The sequence below is a fragment of the Schistocerca nitens genome, chromosome 8 (genome assembly GCF_023898315.1).
Source record: "Schistocerca nitens isolate TAMUIC-IGC-003100 chromosome 8, iqSchNite1.1, whole genome shotgun sequence".
Classification (NCBI taxonomy): domain Eukaryota; kingdom Metazoa; phylum Arthropoda; class Insecta; order Orthoptera; family Acrididae; genus Schistocerca; species Schistocerca nitens.
In genome coordinates this window covers 331,252,431-331,277,065 of record NC_064621.1, presented here as the reverse complement: position 1 = coordinate 331,277,065, position 24,635 = coordinate 331,252,431, and the positions used below count along the sequence as shown (strand labels likewise).

General features: G+C 39.8%; 1 protein-coding gene across 1 annotated transcript in view; it reads right to left on the bottom strand.

Annotated features, from left to right (window-relative positions):
- Positions 1-1,389: 1,389 nt before the first annotated feature.
- Positions 1,390-24,635, bottom strand: part of LOC126198536 (sorbitol dehydrogenase-like) — a 79,234-nt gene continuing 55,988 nt past the window's right edge. The window contains exons 5-8 of the mRNA XM_049934935.1: positions 23,152-23,336; positions 16,878-17,056; positions 16,664-16,785; positions 1,390-1,637 (exon numbers count right to left, since the gene is read on the bottom strand). Coding sequence (XP_049790892.1) covers positions 1,475-1,637; positions 16,664-16,785; positions 16,878-17,056; positions 23,152-23,336 — 649 coding nt within the window. The 3' untranslated portion in view covers positions 1,390-1,474. The remainder of the gene's footprint in view (positions 1,638-16,663; positions 16,786-16,877; positions 17,057-23,151; positions 23,337-24,635) is intronic.

Below are 24,635 nucleotides of genomic sequence, written 5' to 3'. Positions count from 1 at the left end.
AAAACAGCTAATAGCACTTTTGAACTACAAAAATGGTCCATTAGAATCTTGTTTGGGTGCTAACCTAGAGACCCTTGTGAACATCTGTTTAAGAAATCTGGTGTTCCTCCATTACCATGTGTATACATTATGGAATACTTTCTATTCTTTAAAATAAATGTAATAGGTAAGGACTGCAAATGGAAAAAACACTGACAGAACAGAAACTTACATATAACCTAAATCAGCACAGCCCTGTGTGAAAAAAGTACTTTTCACATGGGAGTTAAGCTTTATAACAATCTTCTTGAAAACATAAAAGCTATTACTGAGGTCAATAACTTTGGAAAATCTCTAGTCATATTTACATCATCACTGCTTTTACTTCATTGAAGAATATTTGAATGTACGAAGGTGCTATATAAATACTTATGTATAAAGTAAATTATTGTAGCCTTAAATAAGTATGAAATTAGAATTATATGAATACCTAGAGCTGCGGGCATTGATATATGTCAACGGGGACAGGTGAAAATGTGTGCCCCGACCGGAACTCGAATCCGGGATCTCCTGCTTACATGGCAGATGCTCTATCCATCTGAGCCACCGAGGACACAGAGGATAGCAGGAACTATCTCATGCATGCCTCCTGCGAAACCCACATTCTCACCTTCTATGTCCACACACTACATTCTTAGTGTCCCACTCCAACACACTCATTACGTGTGGAAGACATTCTTACCAAGTCCCGTAAGAGTTCAGGGAATATGTGTGCATCTGCACAGAAGAAGAAGGTCATGGCTGGTATTGCCAGAACTATATACTTGTATGGATATCCATATAAGTATGTTAAATAAGGATGTCTAGAAATGACTTTCAGTTGTATATTTATAGCTTTACTTGTCCAATGTCTTATTCAAAAGCTGCTTTGTAGACATCTGGACCAAACAATAAAATAAAATACAATACAACTACATTTAAGAATGACATATGAAGTGATAACTAATGTAACAGATGAGAAAAGATAATACCTGATACATTTGAAAGCCAAGTCAAAATCTAAAGAAATGACTTACATCTGGTTGCTCTGAACAACACAGAAACATATTTAAATGTTAGGCCTACTTCATTTGTTTCAAAACATGAGCAACATTTCTGAAGACTTATAATTCCATAGCAGGCCACCAAGAAAGTTTCAAAATGATTGTACTCTGTCTCATCATTCTCTTTGTCTTTTACTTCCAAAATAATTAGTGAAACAGTCAGTCCATCACCTGTTTTGATGCCAGCTCTGACATGTTCCATATTCATACTTAAGTATGTCATCATTTGACAAGACTTGGGATGAAAATATGGATTTGTGTGTGTTTTTTTAAATTTATGATGAAACAAAATTTAAAAGCACACAAGTCAATAAAAATAAAATTTTATTAATCATTGAACAATATGCAAAAATAATAACAATTAACACAGGTTTCAGTGTAAATGTCTTTTCTTATCCTTGTTTATTGCAGTGAATAACTATTTTGATCGGATTTCCACTGCCAGATATTGCAGTCTCAAAAGCTTGAGGAGTTTGTTCCAATGTAAAGTTGTGAGTAATGAGAGGCTTCACATTTGCTTTACCAGAAGCAACAAGTTCCAAGGCCAATGGATAGCTGAAAATAGCAAAAAGAAAAATCATTTAGATAATTAATTGATAGGGAATTAATTTATTGGCTAAAATTATGAGAGGACACATAATTTTAGTTATCACCTGGAATAAATAAGGTTATTTTTAACTATCACATGGAATAAATAAGATTACTACTTTTTGTAGGTAGATTTCTACAGTCCTGGTTGTATGGTATTGAGATTTCCTAGACATGTGCCTCCCACTCCCCTCTCTCCAGACTCTCTGTGACCCCATGAACTAAATCATGGCAATTCCTTCTGTGCTGCACTTTCTCCTGGAGACATCCCAGGTTGGAATCCTCTACTTCTGTGATGCCATCCACTCATCCTTTCCTTTGCTGCCCTCCCTCTTCACCTTGTGCCTTCGATCTTCCCCATCATTAACATCTTTCCCAGTGAATCATATCTTACCATAATGTGCCCAAAGCATTTAATTTTTTGTTTCAGTAACAGCCCTTCCAAGGAGAAATCTGATTTTATTTGCTGTAATACTGATCTATTTGTTCTTTTTGTGGTCCATGGAACTCTGAGGAGCTACTTTCAACTCTGCAAAACAAAGGTGTCTATTGCACGCTGTTGAGCCTTTCTTATGGCCCTAGTTTTCATTGATACATCTGGAATGACCATAGCCCTTACAATACAGATCTGTGTTGTTAAAAGTCATGTATTTACTTCACAAAACATTGTCTAGGTTGCACATTACTTTTTGGCAAATTAATAAGTTCACTTGATTTCTTGGTTGCAGTCACCATCAGCACAAATCTGGAAGCAGAGATAATTGAACAAATAAGCTACCGCCATTTTTTCTCCTCTTTCATGCCATGAAGTGATAAGTGTATTTGCCATAATTTTCATTTTCTTTATATTCACCATTGGACCAGCCTTTGTGCTTTCTTATTTCACCCTCAGTGTGGGGATCTACAACCCTTTCATTTTCTGCCATCGCTACTGTATCATCCAAGTAACTAAGGTTATTTACACACTGATGGAAAAAAATTGCAGCACCAAGGAGGAGTTGTGCAACATAAACAAAAGTTGATAGGTGTGTTTCTACATCAATTGCATGAGAGTGGTGCTTGTAGTGCCATTATGAAGATGCAAACCAGGTTTATTTAAATAAATGTTATAACAATCATGAGCGTTAGTTACCTTGGAAACTGGACTTTGTGAGTTGATGTTAGTCAGGAAAGCCTTTAAGGCAACAAAGACGCCATTATCAACACATCACTGAGTTCGAACGAGGTTGTGTAATAGGGCTACAAGAAGCTGGATGTTCCTTCTGCAGAAAGATTTGGCAGGAATATAGCCAATGTACATGATTGCTGGCAGCGGTGGCCACGAGTATTTACAGTTACAAGGCGGCCAGGCCTACTGAGAGAGGAGACAATCATCTTTGGCATATGACTCTTGCTTGTGATACAGCATCTGCAGCAGCAATTTGAACAGCAGTTGGTGTGGTGTCACCGCCAGACACCACACTTGCTAAGTGGTAGCTTTAAATCGGCCGCGGTCCATTAGTACATGTCGGACCCGCGTGTCGCCACTGTCAGTGATCGCAGACCGAGCGCCACCACACGGCAGGTCTCGAGAGATGGACTAGCACTCGCCCCAGTTGTACGGACGACTTAGCTAGCAATGCACACTGACGAAGCCTCGCTCATTTGCAGAGCAGATAGTTAAAATAGCCTTCAGCTAAGTCAATGGCTACGACCTAGCAAGGCGCCATTAGCATTACATTGCATGTATCTACAGAGTCTCACTTGTATCATCAAGAGCGATGTACAACAATGATGGATTAAAGTTAAGTATTCCAGGAGCTACGTACTTTTCTTTATAGCATTCATTACGTATCCTGTTTCAGACCTCACGCCAGCCTGCGTGAGTTAACGCGTGCCTTTCGGCTACTTCCGAGTGGCGTGGCTGTCTTGTTACGCCACAACAGTTGGCGACAAGGATGGGATTCGAACCCACGCGTGCAAAGCACATTCGATTATAGTGCAAACGAAACAACTTGCTCGTCAGCACTGTACTTGGTTCGGAATCGATGCTGCGATTACGAATGTGTGCTCTTCTTGCATGGCGTGTGCCGAACAACAATCCGCACCACCGCGGAAATTCTTTGCATGGCCGAAAGCCACTTCCCCTTGTCAACGATTACACATCGATTTTGCTGGACCATTCTGGAATGCTCAATGGTTGGTTCTAGTCGATTCCTTCAGTAATTTTCCTTTTGTTGTCCGGATGTCTTCCACGACGTCATCTGCCACCATCCAAGCGTTGTCTGCTATATTTTGCATTGAAGGTCTTCCACAGACTATTGTTTCCGACAATGGCCCACAATTCATGTCCGCAGAATTTCAGTCATTCTGCATGGCCAATGGTATTCAACATCTGACATCCGCGCCGTTTTCGCCTCAGTCGAACGGTGCCGCTGAACGATTGGTCCGGACTTTCAAGTCACAGATGTTGAAGTTGAAAGAGTCACATTCGCGGGAGGATGCGTTATTGCTCTTTTTGTCTTCGTATCGCTCTCAGCCCTGAGATGGTCGCTCGCCGGCTGAGTTGTTGCACGGTCATCCTCATCGAACCTTGATGTCTTTGCTGCATCCGCCGCATCAGGTTCTTGTGCAGCGGCAGACACCTGCTTTTGCTCCAGGCGATGTTGTCTATTATTGCAACTATCGCGGTTCACAGCGTTGGCTCGCAGGGCGCATTCTTCGCTGCCTCAGCCATGCTATGTATTTGGTTTTGGGGGCCTCTGGGGAGGTGCGTCGGCATCTCAATCAGCTGCGCCTCTGTTGTCGCTCGGGTTCTGCCGCTCCCCATCTGCTTTCAGCGATGGTGCCGTCCGGTCAGCACCCTGGGGACCCATCTACTGGCTCGCCTCATCCCCGGGTGTTACCGACGCTGCCTTCCCTTTTGCCCCATGGCGACGCGACGCCGCCGCCGCCGCCGCCTGTTCTCCCGCCGGCACCGCCCGCAGTGGACGCGTCGCTGCAGCCGCCATGCGTCTCCCTGGGTCACGCGCCACCGATCGCTTCCCGTGACCAGCTGTCCTCCGGCATGGAACTCTTGCCCGCTCCGGACCATCTGTCCTCTTCGCCAGTCGGGCGCTCCGACTCGATGGAGGTCGACCCTTCGGCCCCTCCTGTCTCTCTAAGGGCACATACACCGCATGTTGACGTGCACCCTGGACTAGGTTTTCAGGCGTTTCCTAGCTCCCCTCGGACCGAATGGCCGGGTGCAGGTGGCACAGCCTCGCCTGTTGTTAGGCTCCCCACCTCGTCGCATACATCAACATGGGGTCCTCCCCATGGCGGGCGGAAGCCTTATAACATGACCGTCCGCCGATTTGCGGGGGAGGAATGTGGTGTCACCGCCAGACACCACACTTGCTAAGTGGTAGCTTTAAATCGGCCGCGGTCCATTAGTACATGTCGGACCCGCGTGTCGCCACTGTCAGTGATCGCAGACCGAGCGCCACCACACGGCAGGTCTCGAGAGATGGACTAGCACTCGCCCCAGTTGTACGGACGACTTAGCTAGCAATGCACACTGACGAAGCCTCGCTCATTTGCAGAGCAGATAGTTAAAATAGCCTTCAGCTAAGTCAATGGCTACGACCTAGCAAGGCGCCATTAGCATTACATTGCATGTATCTACAGAGTCTCACTTGTATCATCAAGAGCGATGTACAACAATGATGGATTAAAGTTAAGTATTCCAGGAGCTACGTTATTTTTCTTTATAGCATTCATTACGTATCCTGTTTCAGACCTCACGCCAGCCTGCGTGAGTTAACGCGTGCCTTTCGGCTACTTCCGAGTGGCGTGGCTGTCTTGTTACGCCACAGCAGTTGGCACCATAGTGACACAACGTACTGTAACAAATCAGTTACTTGAATGACAGCACTGAGCTAGTCAACCTATACAAGGATTACTTCAACGACAGCTCTGAGTTAGTCGCCCTGTACATGCATTCCACTTCCCTCAAACCATAGCCCTTTGCAACTTCAGTGGTGTCAAGCGAGAACTTGCTGGAGGGTAGGGTGGAGGTCTGTTTTGTTTTCTGATGAAAGCTTGATCTGCCTCTGTGCCAGTAATGGCTGTGTGTTGGTTAAATGGAGGTCAGTTGAAGGGTTGCAACCAACATTTCTGCATGCTAGACAAACTGGACCTACACTTGGAGTTGTGGTCTAGGGTGTGATTTTGTATGACAACAGGAGCACTCTCTTGGTTATTCCACATGCCAAGACTGCAAATTTGTACATCAATTTGGCGATTCAATCTGTTGTGCTGCCATTCATGAACAGCATTCCAGGGGGGTCTTTTCCAACAAGGTAACACTCACCCACATACCACTGCTGTAAAACAGCATGTTCTATAGGCTGTCGACATGTTGCCTTGCCCTGGTTGATCTCCAGATCTGTCTCCAATCAAGCACATGTGGGACATCATCGGACAATGATTCCAGAGTCATCCACAAAGAGCGTTAACCATCCATGTATTGACTGACCAAGTTCAACAGACATGGAGCTCCATCTCACCAACTGACATCTTGCACCTGTACAACACAATGCATGTACATTTGCATGCTTGCATCTAACACTCTGGTGGTTACAGTGATTATTAATGTATAAGAATTTCACATTTGCAATGTCTTATCTCGTGCTTACATTAATCTGTGATCTTGTAACGTTAATCACTTAAACATGCTTCCTAAAAAAAGTATTCCTGCAATTTTATTACTCTACATTAATTATTTTTTGGTGTTGTGATTTTTTCTGTCAGAGTATTTATCTTAGCTATCTTAATTCCAGTTTCTTCTTCAGCCAACCTAGCATTCCTCCTCATAATGTGCTCTGAGCACAGACAGAATAAATTAGGTAGCAATATGGTGCCTTCCTTCACTCTTTTATGAATCTTAACCCATTTGAGTATAGATCCTGTATGAGGTAAATCAGGTGATCTGGCACTCCCAAGATTTTTAGTACTTCCCATAATTTATTGCGATTGATCCTGTCAAAGTATTTACCATGATCGATATAGCAGAGACAACATCTTTCTGGAATTCTCTTGCATTCTTTGCAATTCACTGGATGTTGGCAAAAGGATCTCTGGTTTCTCTTCCTGTATGATATCCAGCTTGTTCTTCAGGTAGTTCTCTGTCTATATACTGCCAAAGTCAATTTTGTAAGATTTTAAGCATGACTTTGCTAGCACTTGAGATAAGTGTGATTGTTCAGCAATTTGAAGTCTTTGGAAGTTCCTGTTTTGGAATCACAATGAACAATGGGCTTTTGAAGTCTTTTGGCCACTGCTGGGTTCTCCATATTTTCTGACACACTGAATGCAACACTTTCACTGCACTCTTTCCAATGATGTTGAACAGCTCTGCTGGAATTCCATCACGTCCACTTGCATTGTTTTTATCAATATTTTCTAGGGTCCATTTGACTTCACTCTCCAAAATATCTGGCTCTGGTTCTAAAATCAGATTAATTTCATCATCATTATGTAGTTCTTTCTTATATAGATCTCCATATTGTGACAGCCTGAAGTGGGTCGCGACATACATACATACATACATACATACATTAGAAGCTCACTCTCATATCAGAGGTGACGTGGGATTTTGAAATCAGCCTTTACATGAGCAGCTGCATACAAGAGTGAAAGGTGATGGGGTCAAGCTGAGATTTTTCAAGTCTCTGTGGTTGGAGACGGTACAGAAAGATTTAGATTTTAAGCTGAGGTAGATATGGTGGTGATAAATATAATGAGACTCTGTGTTGGCTTACTGGTCTGCTTTCTATTCCCTGTTCATATGATTGCAGTGAACATGCAGAACAGCATAGATACTAGTTTATAACTTCAGTAAGTGTAAAACATAGATGAGGCTTAAAACCAATTTGTCAGAACAAATGGCCACCCTTGCCTATAACTTTATTAAGATTCAGGTACACACAGTAGTGTGTGGTGTTACAGACTACTATTGCCAAATAGTATTGCATTAACTGAACCCTTAGGTTCAAGTATTGATAATAATATAAGTGGCATAGAGACATAGATACTTTCACACTAATGTACAATGGATACCTATAACCCTATCCCAGAGATAAGTATAGGCAAGCTTTTGCAATTCCTTCTCAGTGGACAAAATTATTTGAGTCTGATGTTCACTTACATAGTATCTGCTGTGGGCTTCCATGGCTACAATCGTTCATTGGAAAACTCTTCTTGGACTCTGCCTTATTTGGAATTTGAGAGCCTCTATATACATCATTTGGAGAGTTTACTTACAAATAGGGCTTGACAGCATTGCTTCTTACTTCCAGTTCACAATCAGTGGGCATGAAGTCAGCAGTTGCTCAATGTTTTTGAACTCTTAATGGACTGATGAAAACAATTTGCACTGTACATCTCTACCTAAGTTACAAAGCTTACTGCTAATATTCATACTTAAGTCATATTTCTCTTTTTCTGGCAACCTTTCATGATTCAGTCATTACAATATTCTTCCCAATGTTCTTTAATTGACTCTGATTCTGCTGAATCTTTATCATTTCCATCTTTTATCATTCCAATTTTCACTTGGGATTTTCTTTGATGTTCCGAATTTTCTTGTAAAGTTCCTGAGTTTTCTCCATCCAGCTATTTTCTTCAACTACTTTGCACTATTCATTTAAGAAGATAATCTTATCTCTTCTAGCCAATTTTCAAAACTCTGCATTTAACTTAAACATTGCTGATCTGTCTTCCTTCATTCTTCAGCAATTTTCAGTGCCTCAGCTGATTGTCATCTGGCCTTCTTACTATGCTTCTTCTTGGTAATGTGTTTTCCTACTTCCTCATTGACTTCTGTCCACAGCTCTTGTGGGTTTTTGTCTTCTAACTCTAATGCGTTAAATCTGTTCTTGGCTCCTATAGTTCAATTCTTTTATCTTGGCGGCTCGCGCATGCCCGCCTAGACGCGGGAGATTGCTGCGTTGCCAGTTGGACACGACTCACGCGCCAAGAGAAGCAGCGCCATAGTATAGCATAGATCGCTAGCTTACGTTTAGGGGGGAGCGCGCAGTTCATGAAGTAAAGCCACCATGGCCGCATTAACCCTTTCGCTGCTACAAAGACGTGCTCCCTGCATTCCGCGCTGTGGGCGATTTTGTCACTGCACTGCTCGCCTGTGCAGATACATTGTGTTCCGACTGCTTTGACACTCTTTATCATTTGATTCCACAAAAACTATTTGGCTCAAAAATTAGATTTTTACCTATCTTCTTGACTGATACCTTCCCCCCATAAATGACTTAATTTTGTTTCGATGTTCAACGCAGTTATTATGCAGCATTAAATATAGTAAGCCATTGCACGAAATTTTGAAGAGTTTGCAGAGGTAAAGTCCATAGAGTATACTTTCCGGATGGTCGATATTAGTTGCCAAAATGTTGAGAATGAAATGTGGACAAGATACCTATATATTTAATTTAAGTACCACATAAGTGTCGTATGTAATATTCAGAAATATTCCGCCTTTCGTGAATGTAACAAAAGTTTTACTTACACTGGGCACGTTTGGCTTTATTTTAAAGCACTCAAAAGGAAGTAGACAAAATACATTAAACAAAACTGTGGACTTACAAAAACATTAGGACTAGAATATACCGTCTGTCAGTGAAGTGCTCAGAGCTATGTCAAATATAATTTTGTGTGTGGCACACACAAACAGCATTTATTTGCTAAAACACTGATGAGCCAACACAAACGTTGAATATTGTGCTACCGCAGCACAAAACTACGAAAGGTGACTTGGCAATGGAGGACACAAAATACAGTCCTCTTATGATGCTTCAAAAGAGAGAAACGCATCTGGTCTAAATAAGTCGCTTATTACAGTTGCAGAAGAGGGATATATTTCAATATCATTGGTAAAACTGCGACTGTGGAACAAAAACAAGAAATAGAACATGAATACCATTGTGTATGTGCCATACCTTTTCACCTTTCACTTTAAAATAAAGCCAAACGCGCCCTGTGTAAATAAAACTTTTATTACAGTCGCGAAAGACGGAATATTTCTCAATATTACATATGACACCTATGTGGTACTTAAATTAAATGAGACATTGTTATACAGTAAATATTATATGAAATTTAGGTATCTTGTCCACATTTCATTCTCAACATTGTGGCAACTAAAATCGACCATACGGAAAGTATACGCTATGGACTTTTACCTCTGCAAACTCTTCAAAATTTCGTGCAATGGTTTACTACATTTAATGCTACACATCAAAACAAAATTAAGTCATTTATGGGGGGGAAGGTATCAGTCAAGAAGACGTGTAAAAATCAAATTTTTTGGCCAAATAGTTTTTGTGAAATCGAATGATAAGTGTGTCAAAGCAATGGGAACACCATGTGTCTGCACAGGCGAGAAGTGCAGTGATGACAAAATCGCGCACAGCGCGGAATGCAGGGAGCACGTGTCTGCAGCAGCGAAAAAGTTAATGAAGAGGCAAAGCACTAGAAATTTCATTCAAACGAATAAAAATCGTGAAGTAGGACTCTAACAGCTCACGCAACTACTTATAAACACTGTTGGTATGACTATGAATTACTCACGCTTCGTCGAAGTACAATAGGAAATAAACAATTACCGCTGTTCTTTATTGCGAAAAAGCAGTTCGTGAGATTCAAACAAACACCTTTCCTTGCTATCGCCTGAATTAGGAGTCTTATTGCTTGTTTGGTTTAATTAATTAATAGAATATGAAGCAATTGGTATAAAGAATGCTTTTTCCAAACTTTCTATAAAAGAAAGTCTGCTATCAAGACATTGCTTTTGTTCTATTACGGTATTTATGACTGAACGTTTCTAAAACTGAAGAGACTCGTCTGTGCTCTGCACTGCATTCGAGATTTGGCAACATCGTTCTCTGTTCATTGGCTGACTGTGTTTTATGACGTCAGATGCGCAGAACGAACCTAAACTCGGCCGCCAAGATATATGACGCGCACTTTAATGCATAATCATAAGGTATTCTATCTGTAAGATAGAATAGCTTTTGTCAGTTTTCTCAGTTTCAGCCAGAATTTTGCAATTAAAAGCTGATGATCTGATCCCCAATCAGGTCCTGGTCTTGTTTCAGTTGACTGAATAGTATTCGTCCACTTCTGATAACAATGTGTGTAATCAATTTGATTCCAGTATTGGCCGTCTGGTGAAGTTCAGGTGTATAGGCATCATTTGTTTAGCTGGAACAGTATGGTAGTAATAACCACCAAACTGTCTTGGCAGATTTCTGGGTGTCTCTGTCCTGCTTCATATACTGTACTAAAACAAAATTATCCTGTTACATCTTCTAAATTGAATTCACACTGTGAAGTTCCCATCTCCAACTATGAACAGGACATCATTTTTTGGTGTCAGCAGCAGTAATTGTTGCAAATCTCCACAGAATTGGTCAATAACGTTCTTCAGCATCAATTACATTTAAATTTTTTGAGGAGATAAATAGAGCTTTATGACTACCCCTTGTATTATGTCAGAACTATGCTGGTATGCAAAACTTAAGCATGAAAGTAACTTTTGTGTGATGTGTCACTACCAAGTAACATAGCTCAATGATAATTGGACCATACATAAAAGGACTTCCCCCATGAACCATGGACCTTGCCGTTGGTGGGGAGTCTTGCGTGCCTCAGCGATACAGATGGCCGTACCATAGGTGCAACCACAACGGAGGGGTATCTGTTGAGAGGCCAGACAAACATGTGGTTCCTGAAGAGGAGCAGCAGCCTTTTCAGTAGTTGCAGGGGCAATAGTCTGGATGATTGACTGATCTGGCCTTGTAACATTAACCAAAACGGCCTTGCTGTGCTGGTACTGCGAATGGCTGAAAGCAAGGGGAAACTACAGCCGTAATTTTTCCCGAGGACATGCAGCTTTACTGTATGATTAAATGATGATGGCATCCTCTTGGGTAAAATTTTCCGGAGGTAAAATAGTCCCCCATTCGGATCTCCGGGCGGGGACTACTCAAGAGGACGTCGTTATCAGGAGAAAGAAAACTGGCATTCTACGGATCGGAGCGTGGAATGTCAGATCCCTTAATCGGGCAGGTAGGTTAGAAAATTTAAAAAGGGAAATGGATAGGTTAAAGTTAGATATAGTGGGAATTAGTGAAGTTCGGTGGCAGGAGGAACAAGACCTTTGGTCAGGAGATTACAGATTTATAAATACAAAATCAAATAGGGGTAATGCAGGAGTAGGTTTAATAATGAATAAAAAAATAGGAGTGCGTGTTAGCTACTACAAACAGCATAGTGAACGCATTATTGTGGCCAAGATAGACACAAAGCCCATGCCTACTACAGTATTACAGGTTTATATGCCAACTAGCTCTGCAGATGATGAAGAAATTGATGAAATGTATGACGAGATAAAAGAAATTATTCAGGTAGTGAAGGGAGACGAAAATTTAATAGTCATGGGTGACTGGAATTCGTCAGTAGGAAAAGGGAGAGAAGGAAACATAGTAGGTGAATATGGATTGGGGGGAAGAAATGAAAGAGGAAGCCGCCTTGTAGAATTTTGCACAGAGCATAACTTAATCATAGCTAACACTTGGTTCAAGAATCATAAAAGAAGGTTGTATACCTGGAAGAATCCTGGAGATACTAATAGGTATCAGATAGATTATATAATGGTAAGACAGAGATTTAGGAACCAGGTTTTAAATTGTAAGACATTTCCAGGGGCAGATGGGGATTCTGACCACAATCTATTGGTTTTGAACTGCAGATTGAAACTGAAGAAACTGCAAAAAGGTGGGAATTTAAGGAGATGGGACCTGAATAAACTGAAAGAACCAAAGGTTGTAGAGAGTTTCAGGGAGAGCATAAGGGAACAATTGACAGGAATGGGGGAAAGAAATACAGTAGAAGAAGAATGGGTAGCTCTGAGGGATGAAATAGTGAAGGCAGCAGAGGATCAAGTAGGTAAAAAGACGAGGGCTAATAGAAATCCTTGGGTAACGAAAGAAATATTGAATTTAATTGATGAAAGGAGAAAATATAAAAATGCAGTAAATGAAGCAGGCAAAAAGGAATACATACGTCTCAAGAATGAGATCGACAGGAAGTGCAAAATGGCTAAGCAGGGATGGCTAGAGGACAAATGTAAGGATGTAGAGGCTTGTCTCACTAGGGGTAAGATAGATACTGCCTACAGGAAAATTAAAGAGACCTTTGGAGAGAAGAGAACCACTTGTATGAATATCAAGAGCTCAGATGGCAACCCAGTTCTAAGCAAAGAAGGGAAGGCAGAAAGGTGGAAGCAGTATATAGAGGGTTTATACAAGGGCGATGTACTTGAGGACAATATTATGGAAATGGAAGAGGATGTAGATGAAGATGAAATGGGAGGTAAGATACTGCGTGAAGAGTTTGACAGAGCACTGAAAGACCTGAGTCGAAACAAGGCCCCAGGAGTAGACAACATTCCATTAGAACTACTGATGGCCTTGGGAGAGCCAGTCATGACAAAACTCTACCATCTGGTGAGCAAGATGTATGAGACAGGCGAAATACCCACAGACTTCAAGAAGAATATAATATTTCCAATCCCAAAGAAAGCAGGTGTTGACAGATGTGAAAATTAGCGAACTATCAGTTTAATAAGTCACAGCTGCAAAATACTAACGCGAATTCTTTACAGACGAATGGAAAAACTAGTAGAAGCGGACCTCGTGGAAGATCAGTTTGGATTCCGTAGAAATGTTGGAACACGTGAGGCAATACTAACCTTACGACTTATCTTAGAAGAAAGATTAAGAAAAGGCAAACCTATGTTTCTAGCATTTGTAGACTTAGAGAAAGCTTTTGACAATGTTAACTGGAATACCCTCTTTCAAATTCTGAAGGTGGCAGGGGTAAAATACAAGGAGCGAAAGGCTATTTACAATTTGTACAGAAACCAGATGGCAGTTATAAGAGTCGAGGGGCATGAAAGGGAAGCAGTGGTTGGGAAAGGAGTGAGACAGGGTTGTAGCCTCTCCCCGATGTTATTCAATCTGTATATTGAGCAAGCAGTAAAGGAAACAAAAGAAAAATTCGGAGTAGGTATTAAAATTCATGGAGAAGAAGTAAAAACTTTGAGGTTTGCCGATGACATTGTAATTCTGTCAGAGACAGCAAAGGACTTGGAAGAGCAGTTGAACGGAATGGACAGTGTCTTTTGCCGATGACATTGTAATTCTGTCAGAGACAGCAAAGGACTTGGAAGAGCAGTTGAACGGAATGGACAGTGTCTTGAAAGGAGGATATAAGATGAACATCAACAAAAGCAAAACGAGAATAATGGAATGTAGTCAAATTAAATCGGGTGATGCTGAGGGGATTAGATTAGGAAATGAGACACTTAAAGTAGTAAAGGAGTTTTGCTATTTAGGGAGTAAAATAACTGATGATGGTCGAAGTAGAGAGGATATAAAATGTAGACTGGCAATGGCAAGGAAATCGTTTCTGAAGAAGAGAAATTTGTTAACATCGAGTATAGATTTAAGTGTCAGGAAGTCGCTTCTGAAAGTATTTGTATGGAGTGTAGCCATGTATGGAAGTGAAACATGGACGATAAATAGTTTGGACAAGAAGAGAACAGAAGCTTTCAAAATATGGTGCTACAGAAGAATGCTGAAGATAAGGTGGGTAGATCACGTAACTAATGAGGAGGTATTGAATAGGATTGGGGAGAAGAGAAGTTTGTGGCACAACTTGACTAGAAGAAGGGATCGGTTGGTAGGACATGTTTTGAGGCATCAATGGATCACAAATTTAGCATTGGAGGGCAGGGTGGAGGGTAAAAATCGTAGAGGGAGACCAAGAGATCAATACACTAAGCAGATTCAGAAGGATGAAGGTTACAGTAGGTACTGGGAGATGAAGAGGCTTGCACAGGATAGAGTGGCATGGAGAGCTGCATCAAACCAGTCTCAGGACTGAAGACCACAACAACAACAACAACATAAAAGGAAGTGCTGCTGTGTAGTACAGAAGGTACCTGTAAGAAATACACAAAGGTGTGAACAGAAATGACACTTATTCAAAGACAAAGTAATTACACTGAAGTCACTGCAATTGAAGATGGTTCCCTGGACATTACAAATAATGCTACATTGTTCTTAACAAAGAGTGTGGTCACCACAGATGACACCAAATACTCTGCAGTGTGCTCCCATGCTGACCACAATGTGGGTGATGAGTTTTTGTGGTAGGATGTTCCAATCCACCTCCAGCACAGTTGAAAACTACCATGTGGTCTATACACAGACATATTACAGCATGTCCATGTGCACCAATGCATCTCACATGTGCGCAATGGGATTTAAGTCAGAGGAACAGGCAGATCAGTCCATTTACCAAATATCCTCTTGTTCCTACAGCTCCTCCACATGCATTGTTCGATGTGATTGTACATTGTCATCCATAAATATGAAATCAAAGGTGAATGCATCCCTCAAAAGATGCACATGGGGAAAGAGTACAGTGTCACGATAACACTGACTGCAGAGTGTACAATGTTCCAACACTTTGGGATCACAAACAAATGCCTCCCCACACCATAACACCTGGACCACCTAACCAATCTTGTTCAACAATGTTCCTAGCTGCATTACATGTTCCCACCTCCCACCTGCCACTTTATTAGAATGTATCTGGCATTGTTGAGCATCATCATTTTGGTGCTCCAAGTGTTATGGTGTGGGGAAACATAATATTGTATGGGTCTACTGACCTCCAAATCTTTGAATATGGTACACTCACCGGGCAACATTATCATGACATTCTACCCCTTCCACATATACATCTTATCAAGGATGCATTCAACACTGACTTTATTTTTATGAATGACAATGCATGACCACATTAAACTGCCCAGGAGGAAGTGGCATTGGAGTGAGAGGATATTATGCAAGTTGACTGGCCTGTTTGTTTCACCAAATTCAGTTCTATTGAATGTGTGTAGGAGATGTTGGAGAGATGTACTGCAGCACATTCACAAGCACCAATGACCATCCAGCTGTTATCAACTGTGCTAATGGGAACGGAATGCCCTACCAGAAGAACTCCTTTCCAACCTGGTGGCCAGCATGGGAGCACATGGCAGAACATGTATTGCCATCCATGGTGATCACACACAATATTAAGAACCATGTCCCGCTGTTGGTAATGACCAAAAAACCACCATGAATCACAGTGTTATTCGAATAAAAGTGTCATTTCTGTTTGTTTTGTTGCATTTTTCTTTCAATTACCTTCAGTACTATACTGAAGCACTTCTTTCAGTGTATGATCTAAGCATCATCAAGCTATGTTACTTGACTGCGATCATGTGGAAGTTACTTTTGTCCATAAATTTTGTACACCAGTGTGTGTTAATTTTTTTTAGTTGGCACTGTTGTTGTTACTGAAGCATAGAAATTCATTAGCATTATGGCCAAACTAAGCATTTAAGTAACTAAAAAGATAAATTTAACTTAAAAAAATTCTTTATTCATGTTAACAAATTGTTCTCTCTTATACATGGAACAGAACAAATTGCAGCACTTGGTAGAATAAACAGATTAATTTTTGTGATTGGAAGTTTGTACAAGGGCTTCAAAAATGGGAGTAAAACTTGATATTTAGGTGAACTTTCAAAAAATTGCCATCAGTTAATAATTAATGATGAAACAATGACTTCAGTTTAGAGTACATATAAAATATTCTGTTCAATACTAGCAAGTAAAAAAACTTTGTTAGAAAAACATATTTTTGGAAATCAAATGAGGTAATCCATATTAAAGCCAGCTACCATTAACTTGAGCCACAACAGTACTCATGAGGCCCTTCGAGAAATTTTATATTTACAGCCACCCTTATCTTTTTCTTCTCACTTTTATTTAAAGTGTGACAGTACGGTAATCTTGATCAAAAGATTTTGAAATATTAGATACTTTTGTAGTACTTACTCATTGCAATATCGGAAACAATTGCGAATGTCAACTTCACGGAATGTTGCATTCACCATTGGAAGAGTAACTTGATCAGCTCCCATGCCCACTACACAATGAACACCTCCAGGGCGTGTAACCTGTTGTTCAGAATTAATAATCCTGTTAGTCTGATGAATGTTATTACTTCAGAACAAATTTTTTGCTCAATAAACAAGATATATTTGAGTACCTGTAGTCCAAGCTTTGCTGTGAAGTCAACACCACAGCAATCAATCGTCATATGTGGTTCAGTTTCAAGCAGCTCTCTGATTCTTTCTGCAACTTGTTCCACTGTAGCACCCTTAGGAATGACTAGCGTGTAATCTGCTCCACATTTCTTAGCTAATTCCAGACGGTGTGCAACTATGTCTAAAACATAGAAATAAGAATCTTAAGTGGTTTCCAAGATGCAAACTTAAAAAAAAGAAACATTTTTGCAATTTATCCTAAAGACATTAAAGAGGTATATGTATATTTCAGTGAGTGGGTAATGTCTGTCTGCACCTACATACCTACTTCGAAAGCCACCATGTTGTGGTGGACGGTATCTTGTTCCGCTATTAGTCACTTCGCTTCCTGTTCCACTCACAAATGTAGCAAGGGACAAATGACTGTCTATATAACTCTGTACAATCCCTAATTTCTTTTATCTTGCATTTGCTGCCCTCAAATAAAATATATATTGGCAGCAGCAGAATCTTTCTGCAGTCAGCTGCCAGTTCCACTTATCTAAATTTTCTCAGTACTGTTTTGTGAAAATATTGTTGTCTTCCTTTCCCTGGTTCCCATTTGAGTTCACAAAGCATTTCTGTGATACTTGTGTGTTAGCTGAACCTACTAGCAACAAATCAAGTAGCATGCCCCTGAAAGGCTTTGATGTCTTCCTTTAATCGGATGTGGTGGCACTCTCAAACACCCTGGCAGTATTGAAGAATGTGTCACACTAATGTTCTGAACACTGTCTCCTGTATATATCAGCTACACTTTCCTAAAGTTCTCCTAATAAACTGGTTGACTATTTTCCTTCCCTGCTACCACACTTATGTGCTTGCCCCACTTCATTTCACTTTGCAAGATATTTAATCAATGCTACTATGTCAAGCAGCACACCACTAATACTGTATTCAATACTCATGGTTGTTTCAGCATTTATTTAAACAAACAATTACAGGATTTTTCCTACTCATCTGCATTAACTTACATTTTCCTACATTTAGGATAAGTTGCCCCTGATCACACAAAATAGAAATTCTGCCTATGTCATCCTGTGTCCTTCTATAGCCACTCAAAACAATACTTTACCCATACACTATTGTGTCATAAGCAAACAATTGCAGATTGCTGTTCATCCATCTGTCAGATAAATTATGTATATAGAGAACAAGAGTGGTCTTATCAAACTTCCTTGGGGCACTCCTGGTAGTACCATTGTCTGTGATGAACACTTGCCAGTCACTGACTGACTGACTGACTGATGACATTACAGGATCATCAGCAAATGATAATATTTTGCTGCTCAATTTGATATGTGACTTGACTTAATCAGGGAGTGATCTTATCTCCTTTTATCATAACATTTTACTGTATGATACTGATCCCTGTCATTCTGGCAAAGCCCTTTATTAGGTTCTTGTTTCCGGTTGACTCTGTCCATCAGATTACTTATGAATATAGAGACCAAGAGTCCTATCACAGTTCTGTGGGACACTCCTGATGAAGCCTTTGTCTCCAATGAACACTCATCATACCTTTGTGTCTCTATTGAACACTCACCATCCACGACAACAAACTGTATCTTATTGCTTGAAATGTCTTTGAGCCACTCACATGTTCAATAACATTTTCTGTATGCTCAGGCTTTCAATAGCAGCCATCAACATGGCACTATGTCAAATGCTTTCCAGAAATCTAAGAATATGGACTCTCCCTATTGTCCTTCATCAGTGGTTCATAAGATGTCATGTGAGAGAAGGGCAAGCTGAGTTTTGCATGAACAATGCATCCTAAATCCACACTGATCTGTGTACAGAAGTTTATCTGTCTCAAGAAAATTTATCATACTGGAATTTAGATGAGGGCCAAAAATTCTGTAGCAAACCAACATTAATGATACTGATGTATAATTTTGTGGATCTGTTCTTTTACCCTTCTTATAGAAAGAAGTCGCCAGTGATTTTTTGCAGTTGCTTGAATCTTTGTGATGGGTGAGAGATTCATGATAAATGCAAGCTAAGTGAGGGGTTAATGCATATAATACTCTCTGTAAAGCTGAATTGTGATTCCATCCAGACCTATGACATTCATTTTCAACTCTGGAAGTTGTTTCTTAATGCCAGGGATGTCCATTTTGATATTCTCCATACAGAAGTCTGTGCTACAATCAAACAATAGTATGTCTGTACAATCCTACTGTTTGAATAATTTCTTAAATGCAAAATTTAAAACTCTGTCCTAGGTTTCACTGTCTCCTACCACTGCAACAGACTTGTCGATGAGTGACTTGGTAGAAACCTTTGACCCACTTAGTAATTCTATGTAGGACCAATTTTTTTGGTTTCTTGGAATGACATTTTGCTAATGCATGATAGTGCAAGTTGTGCACATCATGCAGCAATCTTAGAGTGTTATAGAGGAAGTAAGTTTTTAACACCACTGAAAGTTTGTAGTTCATGCAGTGCAAAATATGAATATTCATGCATGAGAGACCAATGCTGTGGGTTCTGTATGCGACAGTTGACAATTCCTGTTTATTCATAGTAACATTGTTGTAATGTTTTAAAACAGCAACTCTGATTACTCTTCTGACCATTATTGCCAATCTAAATTTCCCATTCGCTGTGTCTTGTGTTTGGACAAGGTATCATGGCCAAGAGGCTGTGCAGACATTTCTCTACTTGTACATATTAAAAAATGTGTGTGATTTTTGCACATCTCCTCCTAAACCACTGGACCGATTTCAACCAACCTTGGTACACATATCACTTATTGTCAGGCAATGATCACTGTGGGGGGTAAGATCTGACTACTTATCACAGTTCAAGAGATATGGTGTCAAACAATGTGGTGTGAAAAACTGTCACATCATTCATGAAGCTTAAATTTATTGCCTCTGTGATGCTGACTCTATCCACAACAAATTTTTCAGACAGTATCCACATATGCTGCTAAATACACCTGCAAAATTATATCATTGTGTGACACATAGTTCAGGAGCAATGATGTCATACACACTGCAATGCACGAAAAAATACTGCATCATATATGAAGTTTTAATACATTTATTCTTTACTATTAAGTCACTCCTACAGTCCAGTCACCTTTAGGAAATCCCTGACACTGGGCAGTGCTTTTGTCAGCTTTCAACTGTGAAGAGCAAATGGCTGTTGGTGAAAAAAGTATCCATCTACAGAGCTATGAGGTGGAGATGCCATGAGGATGTTTACAAAATCATGTTTAAGATATGCAAAGCAACTGCACTTCTACAGTATGCATATTTCTTTGTAAGACTGTTCTGCAATTTCAGAGGTGTTTTCATGAATACATGTAAATCAAATTTTTTCAATATTGTATAACAAACCAGTTTTGTTTCTAATACAAAATTGGCAAAATGAATTGTGGCCAATTGCATGTTTTTCAGCTAGTATTCATAGAAAAGAACACAGTAAGGAGCCATCCACAATCAGTCAGGAGCTTTAAGCAGGTCTGTAGTGGAAAAGTATCATTATACTATTACAATTTCCCAACAGCATCCCACCCTTGTTACACATTATTACTACAGGGATTCTGTGATGAAGCACCTAACACCAGAACAGAAATCATATGCATGTAGCTAAGTCATTTCTGTGCCAGTACTGTGATTTGATTGCTCACTTCAATTGAAAAACCAAGCGAATGTATTGATGTGCTTGCTGATATATAAGGTGTTCTGTTCACTGGTCACCTGTTCACAGATGAAATAGAGGACACTGATCACTACTGTGAAGTACTTGAAAATTGTGACAGCCATTCAGAATAGTATGTGTGTTATGCTCAGTATAAGAGTTGTTCTCTGACCTTTATCTGAGTAAGTACTGCCATGAATCAGAGAAATATTGTCTGTACAAGTTGTAGCTGCAGTTGTTTGATTATTGATCTCACTCCCACAGATCATTTTCCTTCTACATGAAGAAATTTGTTATTGGTCAAGGTGTCCCTAGCGACAAAGAGAGACAGCCAAATGTTCGTACACCATGTGGCATACACCTGACAAATACAAACTGTTGATTCCATAATATGGAAAATGTCCCAATTCCAGTGGTAAACAGGTTGTATAAAGTACTTATCTATTACTGTGCAAGGATGGTCCACATATTTCTCAACCTGATAGTGGAAATGAGAAATGCTGTTTTTTTTTAAATTAATTTTCAACATGTTCTTGTTTAACATTAATACAGTTCATCCAAAATACTATTCTAACACTGCAATCGCTTCTTAGTTCAAAAAAAAAAAAAAAAAAAAAAATACTCCAGTCTGATACACAGTTTCATTTCAGCACAAACTCTGCTGCAGAGTGAATCTTCATTCTGGGAATGTAAATTAATGTGGATGAGTATGAAAAACTAAACCTCAATTTTCAGATACAGCATTAGCATTGTTCTGCTTAACACAGTCAAGTCATTTAAATATTTGGGTGTAACATTGCAAAGCAATATGAAACAGAGCAAGCATGTGATGATTGTGGTAGAAAAAGGCAAATGCTTTACTTCAGTTTATTGGGAGAATTTTGGGGAAGTGTGGTTCATTTGTAAAGGAGACTGCATATAGGATGCTAGTATAACCTATTCTTGAGTACTACTCTAGTGTTTGGGATCTGCATCAGGTCAGATTAAAGGAAGACATCAAAGCAATTCAAAGGTGAACTGCTAGATTAGTTACCAGTAAGTATTATGAAGATGGTTTGGGAACCCAAATGGGAATCCCTAAAGGGAATGCAGCATTCTTTTTGAGTAACACTATTGAGAAAATTTAGAGAATTGGCATTTCAACCTGACTGCACAATGATTCTGCTGCCACCAACATATATTTCATGTAAGGAGCACAAAGATAAGATACAAGAAATTAGGGCTCATATGGAGGCATATAGATAGTCACTTTTCCGTCACTCCATTACTACATTCATGAGTAGAACAGGAACGGAAATGGCTATAGTAGTAGTAGTAGTAGTACCTTCCACCATGCATTGTATGGTGGCTTATAGAGTACATATGTACATTTAGAAATAATCCCCAAGACTGTCGCTAAACCATGTCTCTGCAATATACCTTCTACCACCTGAGTTATAGTCCCAGAACATATGCAGGAGAACTTCTGTGAAGTTTTAGAAGATAGGAGGTGAGGTATGGACAGAAATAAAGCTGTGGGGGCTGGTTGTCAATCATATTTGGTAGCTCAGTGAATAGAGAACTAACCAGCAAAAGGCACAGCACCTAGGTTCAAGTCATGGTCCAGCACACAGTTTTAATCTGCCATAAAGGTTCAAATCAGCACATACTCCACTACTGATGAAAATTTATTCTGATGACTTTTTCCTTCTACAAACTATGTCTTTCCCAAATTTATGCAACCACATTTGTTGTAAGATTTCAATAATACTTCAGAGCTACTGTTTTACCTATTTTACAGTCAGTTAACAGGATTTCTTTTGCATTCCAAAATACCATGCCATGACTTTCCTCACCAATTATGTTGTCTTCACCCCATCTGGAACTGAAGAGGTGCATTCTGACCACTGTTTTGACTGCTGTTTCAATTCTGGTGTGAAATACTGAACGCACGTTTCATCTACTGTCACATAATAATTCAGTAAATCACTTTTGTTTTTATGGAAAGGTACCAAACACTGTTTAAGAATTATCATGCGAATTGGCTTCTGATCTGCTATGAACAGGCAGGATACCCCATCTTGTGTGAAGGATTACCATGTGCAAAATGTAGCCAAATTTTTTTTTCTAGAATGAAATTTTCACTCTGTAATGGAGTGTGTGCTGATATGAAACTTCCTGGCAGATTAAAACTGTGTGTGAGACCGAGATTTGAACTCACGACCTTTGCCTGTTGAGGGAAAGTGCTCTACCAGCTGAGCTATCCAAACATGACTAACAACATGTCCTCAAAGCCTTACTTCAACCAGTCCCTTTGGAAGGTAGGAGATAAGGTTCCAGTGAAAGTAGCATTTTGCCTATGGGTTGTGAGTCATGCTTGGGTAGCTCAGATAAGAGAGCCCTTGCCCACAAAAGACAGAGGTCCGACCTTAGAGTCTCAATCTGGCACACAGTTTTAATATGGCAGGACATTCCAACAGTCTTTTTCGTTCTCCCCCCTCCACTCCCCCAACAGTTCATGGTGTGGTTGCACTTCTTTTTGTGAGGATTGAAGGAGATAGTCACCATTCATATTTATGTGCCATTAATGGCATGGGTAATTACCTGTAATTATCACTTTACTTGCTCCCATAGCTTTCGCTGCAAGCAAGGTCAGCAGACCAACTGGACCAGCTCCAAGAACAAGGACATTTGACCCAAGACAAACACCAGCTCGGCGACACGCGTGTACACCCACTGAGAAAGGTTCAAGAAGTGCACCTTCCTCAAGTGAAACATGGTCCGGTAACCTAAAAATATGCAAGAAATAGTATGTGTTCTAGCGTACAGCTGAGAAAAATTTAAAACATAAAAGCAATAAATATAATGAAACTTTGTCTCAAATGATTAATTTTAACAGTAGGAACAATTATCCAAATGCAGTGCATTCAGTTATGAACATTAAGTTAATTCTCTAGATATACACTAAATCAGTTTAATGCAGGTTTTTTCATTACAATAATATTTAAAGTTAGATAAGTAGAAGACATTACACATATTTACAATTACTGATGCAGTGTATTATAATTATAAACTGATTCTTTCCACACCATAATGAGGGACTGCAATTATGGTCCATGGAACATGCATGTAACTGAACTAAATGAGGTTGCTGCTAGTCTCACTAGTAACAAACTCAATTTTTTTTGTATGTAAAGGAAAATTTCCTTCAGAAATTTCTAAATTCATAAACAGACAGTTGGATAAGTCAATACTCAACAGGAGTTGATTATCAGTGCAGCCAGTATATACACATGAAAATAAGTAACACATACACGTACCATTTATTAGCATTTCTTCTCATTACGTTCATGTACGGAATGTGGAAACAATGACTACTTTAGTGCATCTGCATGCACTGTAATTAGTCTGTTCTTATCTTCAAAGTCACTACAGAAGCAGTAAACAGGAGGTTATAGTTTGTTCCTAGATTCTTCCCTTAACACTGCTTCTTGAAACATTGTATGTTTCTGCAGTATAGTTGTCATCATTCTTCTGGTGTCTGCCAGCTGAGGGCTTTTCAGCATTTCTGTGACATTTTCCCATACTTCAAACAAACCTGCCGACATTCATGTTGCCCTTCTTTGCATATGTTGAATATTCCCTGTTATTGCTATTTGGTATGGATCCAACACTTGTGCCATATGTTAGGTTGGGTCTTACCAGTGTTTTGTAAGCAATCTGCTTTATAGACTGATGGAATTTTCCCAGTTCTGTTTCAAACCTCCTTTACTTGTGACTTAATAGATGTGTTGACTCCATTTCCCTTACCTACAGGTTGTTATACAGGTTGTTATACTCAGGCATCTGTATGATTTGACCAATTCCAGTTTTGTGAACTGCACAATACATTTCTGTACATTTAAAGCAAGTTGTCAGTTTTGGCGCCAGTTTGAAATCTCATGAAGATATAATTGGATATTTGTCCAGTTTCCTTCAGGTAGTACTTCATTATGGATAACTGCATTGTCTGCAAGAAGTCTGAAATTACTATTAACACTGTCTGCCAAGCCATTGTTGCTGTTGTGGTCTTCAGTCCTGAGACTGGT